Here is a 9122-nt window from a genome sequence, read left to right as displayed (position 1 = left end):
CTATTGCCATCAACCCCTCGGCATTTCTATCGATATTTAAACGGCCAGCCCCACTAAAGGGCGGGGTCCAAGGCAGTTCAGAGCCTTTTAAATTGACCGCCACGATTAATTCAATACTCAGCTCTTTGAGCTTAGAGGAGAAGGTAAGAATAACTTGCACCTTGAAACTAGAAGGACCGAATCCCACACATTTAGGTCTCACTTCTTGCTAGACACACATTCTCCGACACCGCTAGCATACCAGAAAAGGGGGTTCCATCAATAAGGGTGAGTGAAAACAAATGCTTAATCTATATTCATCCACTTACGAACTTGATAGACAGCAGATAGCCCTAATGGAATTCGCGCCCCAGCCACAAGTCCAGGTGTGCGCTCGGCGTGTTTCCCAGCAGCCAGTAGTTTGGCGGCCAGTTTTGATCTCGACCTAGCGAGGCGGTTTGGAGAGGCGCTGGGAGAAGAAGCCAGAGCAAAAAGTTTAAACTGTGTCCTGGGTCCCACTGTCTGCATTCACCGTCATCCATTGGGAGGCCGGAACTGAGAATTTCAGCGAATACCCTCTGCTTGCAGGCCGGCTAGCTTCGCAAGTGATACAAGGTGTACAGCACCAGAATGTTGCAGCAACCATAAAGCATTTTTTTGCTAATGAGCAGCAGACCCAGGGAACCTCTGTCAATGAGACAATCAGTGAACGCGCGTTGAGAGAGATTTATCTCCGCCCATTTGAGATCGCCATCAAAGAGGCCAACCCTTGGGCGGTCATGGCGGCCTATAACTCAGTCAATGTGACTCATCGTGACTCCCATGGGCTAATAAACAAGAGTTTACGCGGAATTTAGGGATGGGAGGGCCTTCTTATGAGTGACTGGGGTGGGACTAACTCGGTGGACGACGCTCTTATGGCCCGTCTTGACCGGGAAATGCCAGGGCCACCCAGAGTACGCGAATTACACCGTGTCCTTGAGTCAATACAAAAGGGGTAAATCTCAAATGATACGATCGATGACCGAGTACGTGAAGTTCTGTGTCTGGGTTTGAAGCTCGAAGACCTTTGGAAAGATGTCGAACCAATCGAAGAGAAAGTCCACCCAAAGTGTCAAAAGTTGATACGTGAAGCTGGTGCGCGAAGTATCGTGCTTTTAAAGAACGATCAAGACATTCTACCTTTATCTCATGAGAAAACTAAAGGGAAGAAAATTGCGCTGATTGGATACGCGAAAAATGCCCTTGCTCATGGAGGTGGAAGTGCCAGTGTCAATGCGCACTACAAGGTCACCCCTGAGGATGGCCAAACAACTGCTTTCGGGGATGAAGTTGAATTCTCCTATGCAAAGGGTGCCCATTTTGAACGTTTGTTTCCACCACTTCCCCTAGAAGGTTTATTTGGCAGGGTGGTTGGCCTGGACGGTGCTTCTGGTTTCACATACAAGCTTTTTGATGAGCTACAGAAGAGCTGGTTTTGACAAGACATAGACGTTCATTTTCTATTTGTTCATCACTTGGCTCTAACGAGTCTCATGGTAAGGTTGTTGAGATCATTGGCGACTTCACACCGCTTGAGACGGGGCCTCACTACATCGCGAGCTCAGGATTTGGACCCACTCGGGTTTTTATCAACGACGAAAAGGTTCTTGAGCAGAGGAGTAATACTGCGGACCCCATGGGCTCTCTTTTTAATGCTAACCCCCCGAGCCCGAATCGCGGTATCATTTTGTGGTTGGCCGGACGCACCGTATCCGCCTGCGCACCGAGCCACCAAGAAACATTGGCTTACAGATCTTGAAAGGACGCAGTGGGGGTCGACTTGGATTCTCGCCTGAATCCATTCATGATGCGGATTTGAAAACTGAGGCTGCACAGGTGGCAGCGAAAGCAGACTTCGCAATCGTCTTCACAGATCACCACACCCACTGGGAGACTGAGGGGCAGGACCAGGCTTCTTTTCATCTACCTCATGATCAAGATGATCTAATCTCTGCTGTTGCTGATGTGAATAGCAATGTTATCGTCGTCAATTCAACAGGCGTCGCGGTAGCTATGCCATGGCTCCATCAGGTGAAAGCTGTAATACAGTCCTGGTTTCTTGGTCAGGAATGCGGAAACGCAATCGCTGATGTTTTGACCGGTGCCGTGAACCCCGAGGGTCATCTTCCTGTTAGCTTCCCTCGCTTTATTGAAGATGCTCCGGCCCACGACAATTTCCCAGGAACCTATGTTGATGACCAGCTTCGAGTCAACTATGCGGAGGGAATTTTTGTCGGCTACCGTCATTACGACAGACTATTCACCGACGTTCTGAATTCTTCATTCGGCCATGGACTGTCCTATACAAAATTCGGCTTCCGGGATTTGAAGGTGGGGCAAATCAACAAGGAAAAGCTGACTGTATCGATCCAGGTAATAAACCTCGGGCTTACGTCTGTACGGGCTTTGGTTCAGCTCTATTTGGGCCGAAAAGACCATGCGAATGAGCATCCTATCCCAACCTTGGCTGGTTTCCAACAGGTCTGGGTCGAAGTGGGGGTGCAAGTGACTGCAGAGCTCTGTATCGATTTAAGGGATATATCACTTTATGACGAGAAGCGGAACGCTGGAAAATTGACGGAGTGGATATCAATTGCAACTGGAATCGTCCTCGGCGGATATTTTGGAAACAACAGATGTCTCATTGCTAGAGAGCTTTTGGGACTTGTGAAATGCCACCGGGCTCTAAGGCTACCATGAGAGCAATATACTATGTGCAACTTGAGACATTTCGCCGCAGCTAATAATTCCCATACTCCGTGTGGCCGAGTAGGTGATTTTGTCGAATTGAGCCCATTTTTTCGTATATTTAGGTGGAATTATAGATATCTGTTGGGGGAATCTCCTTAGGAGCTCTAGACCAGATCAGCAACAGATTGATAATATTGAGTTTTTTATTGACCTTTGTCAATGCGTAAACACAAGTCAAAACATGAAGCTTCCAGGCCGAAGACCCACCTAATAGCGATAGGCTTTCACGGAGTTGCCTCAAGGTGCGGGAGGTGTGGAGTTGTGGGGTGCTCAGCCCCCCGGAAGTGTCGGCTACAAAGAGACCTACGCAGTACATCTACGGGTAAACTTCGGGATACTTGACTACCCAACTAGAATAACCCGGCATTGTAGAGTTAAAATCGCGGTTGAAGTATTGATCCGTCGCATTCGAAATACTCGAAACCCTTTCCAGGATTCTGCTCAAAGGCATCACAATTCGTAAAGCGTTTATCCAGCCTCAAGTTTCGCTGTCTTCTCCCAATACCGCTACTTCGAAGTCGCCAAATAATTTTGCTCCCTCTCCATGACTAATAACGAGCTTCCCGTTATCCGATGGGCTTTTCCTGGCACTGGCATTATCTCGTCATGGCTCAATTGATCGAGCGAACAAAAGGGCAAACCACACCATCCAAGCCATTGGTTCCTGATCGGTAAACAAGGTCCAGGAATTTGCAAGTCGACATGCGCCTGACCATAACCCGAGCATCTACGAAAGTTATGAAGAGATATACAGTGATACAAACATTGAAAGTGTTTATACGGGAACGCCCCATGCCTTCCACAAACAAAATGCTCTTGATGCCATCCAGGCAGGAAACACGTGTTGTGCGAAAAGGCATTCACTTTGAATGAACGAGAGACTAAAGAAGTATTTGCGGAAGCAAAAAGGCACAATATAGTCATGATGGAAGCAATGTGGACTCAATTCTTCCCCTTAAGGCAGAAGTTGCGTCAACTTGTCTATGTGAATAAAACAATTGGTGGCGGGCATCGAGTTTGGTATGACTTTGGTTTGCCTAAAGACATTGTCTCCTTGCCGATGACTTTACGTTACAAGAACCCAGCGCTTGGGGTTGGCAGCTTACTCGAAATCTGAATCTACAATTTGACTTGGGTGATATTGGCTCTAGAATCCAATCTACGGATGGAGGCGCCTCAAGTCCTTGCGACGGAAAAAATTGTGGATCATGTTGATGTTGCAACCTCTGTCTTCTTAAAATATACCGATGGAAGAAAAGGAGTTGCTACCGGCACTTTCGCAAGTAAGAACCCCGCCGAATTTTGTCCCATTGAAGGAACAATTGAGTCGATTGTGGTTGAGGGAATCGCTGCGTTGGTTCCTGCATCCTTTACAGTTCAACTGGCGAATGAGGAGCCTCAAAATTATAAATTTGAACGGACAGGCTGAGGTTTCTATTGGGAAGCTGATGAATCGTCATTTACATGGCAGCTGGAAAAACGGAGGATGATATCATGCCATGGGCTGAGACAATCCGCGTGATGCATCTTCTAGATGAGATCCAGGTTCAGGGAGGCTCAGAATTCCCGCAAGACTATACCAGCCTATTCAAAATACGCGTATGTCATATATTTTTACAACATAAAATGGAACTCGTAAACGAGTTTAAATCCAATCCATGTGTAGATTTAACCACATCTTCTGTTGTGGGACTATCTGTAATACTTCTGTCACCTTTCGTACTCGATAACATTATTTTAGTATCTATAGATAGCCGCCCGAGCTCTCCTACAAAACCACGATGAGCAGGGACTTTTCAATTATGAGCTTCTTGCTATGCAATTCGCGCAATGCTAATTAAACCTGCGGCTATTTATGACATCCGATCAGATCGGATCTTGTAATGGTTGGTTAATTCGTCTGCGCACTAGTCCGAGTCGATCTGCTTCCAGACATCCTCCCTTCCCCACCGCACTAGATATACCTTCATTGGGCAGTCGACACCCTATAAGACCTATCAACGATGATTGAACACCAGGAGGAGGAGAGGAGTTTGATGTATTATCTTGCAGAAATAACAATTCGCAGGATCTGAATCGTGCATATGTTAAAGGGAATCACATAGTTGTATCATACTATATACCCGGAAAAGGTGTATAGTATAGGTGGTTACTACTGTACTTAAGACTCTGCAGTAACTCTGCCCCTAAACAACTGTAAACTTAAAATAGACCAATAAATTAGAAACAATAATTTGCAATAATAGATATTATGACCCATTTCATAGTGGCTACTGACTCAAAAAGGAGAAGCCAGATTGTCGGTAGTCCAGCATGTGGTTACAACGTGGCCTCTCCGCCCGGTGTTAAGTCCGATCCGCGATAACCTCAATCTGTCACCAACCCCAACTCTCCCATCTCCAATCTACTTTACTCCGTACCACCCCTCAATCACATCCACTACACAATGGTAAGTCGAAACAAAAAGTCTCGATAAAGCTTCAACTAACTTCGCTCTAGGCCCAAACACCCCAACAACGACGCGCAAACGATCGTTTCGCGAGGAGCGAGGCAGCCAAGCGCGGTCGAGGACCGACCACAAAGGCCCCCAAGCAGAATACTAAATCACCCCTCTCTGCGGGTTGGGTTGGTATGTGTGGTCTCAACCAAAATAGGGACCTCCAGCTAGTTTTAACACTGTCAATAGTTGTTCTTGCCTTTGTCGTCTGCGGTGGTCTCCTCCTGGAGCTTCTCAAGGTTGTCCCCGAGCTCTGGTCAACCATCGCCGCCATGTTCTCGCGCATCACTGGATAAACGCACCAATGGTGATCGCCTCGATTTAAAAGATACCCCAAACACTCCCACGAAACGGACTCGACCTCAACCCCAACCTCACAACCCTCGGTGCTGTTCCTCTACTCTCAACCCCCTATCGCGACTGCGCGCAATCGTTCCGCTCTCCGTCCCCGACGTCACTCGACGAATCCAATTCGGCCCTCCCAATAACGAATCGAACCGTCGAGAATAACGACATACGGAACAGACTAGACAGATGGAACAGATATGTGAAAGCGTGAAGTTGCCCTACGGGAACCGAGAAATTGTATTATATGTCCAAGTTCCAAACAATCCTATCTTTGAGGTTCATGTTCAGACGTTCTCTTTTTCCTCCGTTTCTTCTTCTCCTTGTCCTCGGGTTCACCCCCATCCAGCACCGTAGCCTTGGCCGCCTTCTTACTCTTCTTTTTCTTTTTCACCAGCTCCCCCTCGGCCGGTGTTCCTTCTAACCCAATTCGCTCCGAGGCCCGCTGCATGCGCAGACGCACTTGTTCTACGTTCTGCATTGCTTCCTTCATCTCCTTATCCCCGTCATCTCCCAGAGAGATGAGCCCGGGCTGGGACTGGGACTGGGCCTGTTGATACTCACTTCTTTCCAGAGTGCTGGAATCCACTTGAAGTAAACCCCGCCTGTTGCTGCCAGCACCAGCATTACCCCTCGGGGAAGAAGAAAGATCTTCAACGCCTAACGTTTCATCAGCCGCAACCTCCATTCGTCTGGACTGGTGTCTCCGGACTTCAGGTTCACGACTCGCAAGGCCCTTCGCCCCGTCCTCAAGTTTCAAATCGATGATGGGAATATTGTCGATATCCAGACCGCCTTCATGAGGGACCCCAGGCGTAGATGTGCCAGATGAGTTATTCCCCCCGAGCGAAGCAATATAGAACGGATCATTTTGATAGCGTTCCCGGCGTTCAGCCTTATGCGCGCCACTACCCGCCGAGACATTTTGATACGAGTTGTCGAGGTAGCTCGCAGCGCTCAAGTCATGAATAGGCTTATTCGCCAAAGCAGGCGGAGAAGATGCGGCAACGTAATAAAAGTCCTGCAGCCCGCCGTGAGAATGGATATCGGACATCGAACCATCAAGCCGATCGAATAAACCCGGCAGATTATCGTTAAAAGGCTCATCCAATCGTAGACTCGCAGAGAGAACGACCTTCTTCTGAGCATTGAGTGCAACGGGCTTCAGCTCCAGACCCATGAATAAGCTCGGAATGACCGAGGAGAGAAAGAACGGGACTTCGCTCGTCTCTGTATCAGAGCGCAATGCATCCGCGCCCAAACGAAGCACTTCCAGAAATTCAATCGCTCGTTCTTGAACGTCCAGGTCCGGGTGTGCAGCCACTGACTCGAGGAATTCAACAACGCGAGCTAGGAGGAGAGACATTTCGCTCTTCCAGCTATCTCGGGACTCACAGTCTCTATTAGCCTGTATAAAGACCTTGGGAATCGCCTGCAGGAATAATTGCAGAGTCTTGGCAGGCAAAGAGACATTACCCCCATCGATCAACGACTGCAACGTCCGACTAGGGCTTCGAAGATATTCTGCGTATTCACCCACGACCCAAGAAACAGGGCCAAGGACATCGTCACCCACACTCGAGCCGACAGGGAAGAGGAGTGGGCGGTTATCAATCAGCAACAGGGACTCAGCAGCCCTGCACGCTTCCATCCGTACCCCCTTGACACGAACCGCGATGTTACGAATCTCCGAGCCAATGCGGAACGCCGCAGACGTTTTGACGGACGAAGACTCTTGACTTTGACCAGACTGGGGTGCGTTCCAGTAGTCATCCATTTCCGCAAGTGGAAGAAGACCAACGAGCTGGACCAGAATATTAACATACCACTCGAAGTCCTCGACTTCAGAGTAATTGCTCTGCGAGCAAATGTCCAGAATGCGGTGTACGACTTCGGTGCGATAGTCGTTCGGTAGGACCTTTGCGGTCTCTGTGCTGGCGGGTCCGTTTTTTTCTTCAAAATCCTCATCTGCGACCCCGGATGGGTCTGCTGAAGCCGAGAGCGGGGCGAACCGAAGTTGCTCGACGAGACGATTGACCACTTCCTGAAGGGTATCGCTGGTGACCATCCCCGCAGCAAGCTCCAATGCCTGCAGTCGAATTGATATATCCGCATCATCTAGACACTCCATGATGACATCCTGTTGGACTGATACTAATGAAGGATGTGTTGTCACGATCCGATTTAATGCGAGGAGAGCAACGTATTTAACTAAATTATGAGAATGATAAGATATCGAGCAATTGAAGCAGGGGGGTATGAGGATGGGAGCACTCACGGTTGGGATCCGAGTCTATGACAATCATGCCGCGAAGTTTGCCGACGCAAAGACTTGCAACCTCATCTCTTTCTTGCAGGTTGTCTTCCCCATCGAGGATGCCACCTTGAATAATGCCATTGATACATTCATATAGCAATGACATGGCCGATGTAGTTTGAATAATATTGGTTAGTGGTCGTAGAAGCTTTCGTGTTAGTCGCGGCTCCAAGGGTGTCAAAGTTGCAAACTGTTTAGAAGAGGTCAGACAAAGCCTCCCCCCGCAAAGAAAACTCCGGGAGAATGGTGTAGCATGTGACTTACTAATTTGATGATCTTGATAGCCATCCAATTATTGCCGCTATCCACGAGAAGCTCGAAAAGCCGCGGAGCTAAAGGGAGAAAATCATGCGGGCGTCGCCATCCAAGTTCGCATACAACGTTGATCGCAGCAGTGGTAACACTAGCATCTTCTTGATCGTCCATAAGATGGTCTTTAATTCTCGGCCAAGCCAGCTTCAACGCCTCTGGATAAACCAGCGAAATTCTGTAGAGCGTAACGATTGTCTTTTTGCGGACCACGGGGCTGGAATGCGAAAGGCGAGATAAGATATCAGGAAGCAGAGACATCGAAAGTGATGGGGTGATGATATGTGGCAGCGTAGCCAGTGGTAATGACAATGCGGGGATATTGGGCGACACGATATCCTTGCAAATGAGTGAGCCAAGATGACACTTTAGAAAGAAATTCGAAACGATATTAGGGGCATACCTTTTTGAGCATGTTCGTCGCCAACATTAGAACCTCTGTATCCGGCCTGAAGCTCTGGACAGCTCCGAGGTAACCGACTCGTTTCTGTAGATATTTTGCCGATGACATGACCTCCAGAACATTGAAAGCCGCCCATGACATATCGTAACCAAACATCTCGAGATATATAAGCTTCAGTAGAGCCGTGGCCTTTTTATCTGCACGTAGAATGTATATTCAGTATACTTGTGGCGGTCGGGGGGAGCGGGACACAGTGGCGCCTACCCATGTCCTGTGATTTGACTTCGGCCTTGCATTCGCGCAAGGCATTCTGAATGTATTCATCTTCCGCGCCTTTATGGTTCCGAAGACCCTTGATCAGGTCATAGAGGGATTTCTCGAACCTAGAGATTGATCAGAGCCATGTTAGCACCCTCCAACTGAACAGGAACCGACAATTGATGCCGATGCCGATCTAGCCATACTCACATGGTGTAATT

At 48.4% G+C, this 9122-nt stretch overlaps 5 protein-coding genes across 5 annotated transcripts; 4 read left to right on the top strand and 1 right to left on the bottom strand.

The window, feature by feature from the left end:
* Positions 1-335: 335 nt before the first annotated feature.
* On the top strand, positions 336-2721 carry N7533_012470 (thermostable beta-glucosidase B; the record flags this gene model as incomplete). Its single annotated transcript, XM_057109120.1, has 6 exons — positions 336-365; positions 654-782; positions 837-935; positions 1038-1347; positions 1446-1624; positions 1690-2721. 6 exons carry the CDS (start codon positions 336-338, stop codon positions 2719-2721), a joined length of 1779 nt encoding a protein of 592 aa, XP_056954221.1.
* Positions 2722-3378: 657 nt separating this feature from the next.
* Positions 3379-3889, top strand: N7533_012469 (dimeric dihydrodiol dehydrogenase; the record flags this gene model as incomplete). The annotated part of the gene is given in 3 exon segments (XM_057109119.1): positions 3379-3443; positions 3459-3618; positions 3629-3889. The coding sequence occupies 3 exon segments, from the start codon at positions 3379-3381 to the stop codon at positions 3887-3889; spliced, it is 486 nt and encodes a 161-aa protein (XP_056954220.1).
* Positions 3890-4236: 347 nt separating this feature from the next.
* On the top strand, positions 4237-4609 carry N7533_012468 (uncharacterized protein; the record flags this gene model as incomplete). The annotated part of the gene is made up of 2 exons (XM_057109118.1): positions 4237-4371; positions 4523-4609. 2 exons carry the CDS (start codon positions 4237-4239, stop codon positions 4607-4609), a joined length of 222 nt encoding a protein of 73 aa, XP_056954219.1.
* Positions 4610-5218: 609 nt separating this feature from the next.
* On the top strand, positions 5219-5565 carry N7533_012467 (RAMP4 family protein; the record flags this gene model as incomplete). Its single annotated transcript, XM_057109117.1, has 3 exons — positions 5219-5221; positions 5272-5401; positions 5459-5565. 3 exons carry the CDS (start codon positions 5219-5221, stop codon positions 5563-5565), a joined length of 240 nt encoding a protein of 79 aa, XP_056954218.1.
* A 317-nt stretch (positions 5566-5882) lies between these two features.
* N7533_012466 (putative AP-3 complex subunit delta) lies at positions 5883-9105 on the bottom strand (the record flags this gene model as incomplete). Its single annotated transcript, XM_057109116.1, has 6 exons — positions 5883-7825; positions 7893-8121; positions 8196-8606; positions 8644-8840; positions 8908-9026; positions 9056-9105. The coding sequence occupies 6 exons, from the start codon at positions 9103-9105 to the stop codon at positions 5883-5885; spliced, it is 2949 nt and encodes a 982-aa protein (XP_056954217.1).
* Positions 9106-9122: the final 17 nt, after the last annotated feature.

This window comes from Penicillium manginii, assembly GCF_028828005.1.
Source record: "Penicillium manginii strain IBT 31320 chromosome Unknown utg000009l:1.0-3297300.0:1.0-3298630.0, whole genome shotgun sequence".
NCBI classification, from domain to species: Eukaryota; Fungi; Ascomycota; class Eurotiomycetes; order Eurotiales; family Aspergillaceae; genus Penicillium; species Penicillium manginii.
The sequence above is the reverse complement of the archived record's forward strand: the minus strand, read 5'-3'. Positions and strand labels throughout refer to the sequence as shown.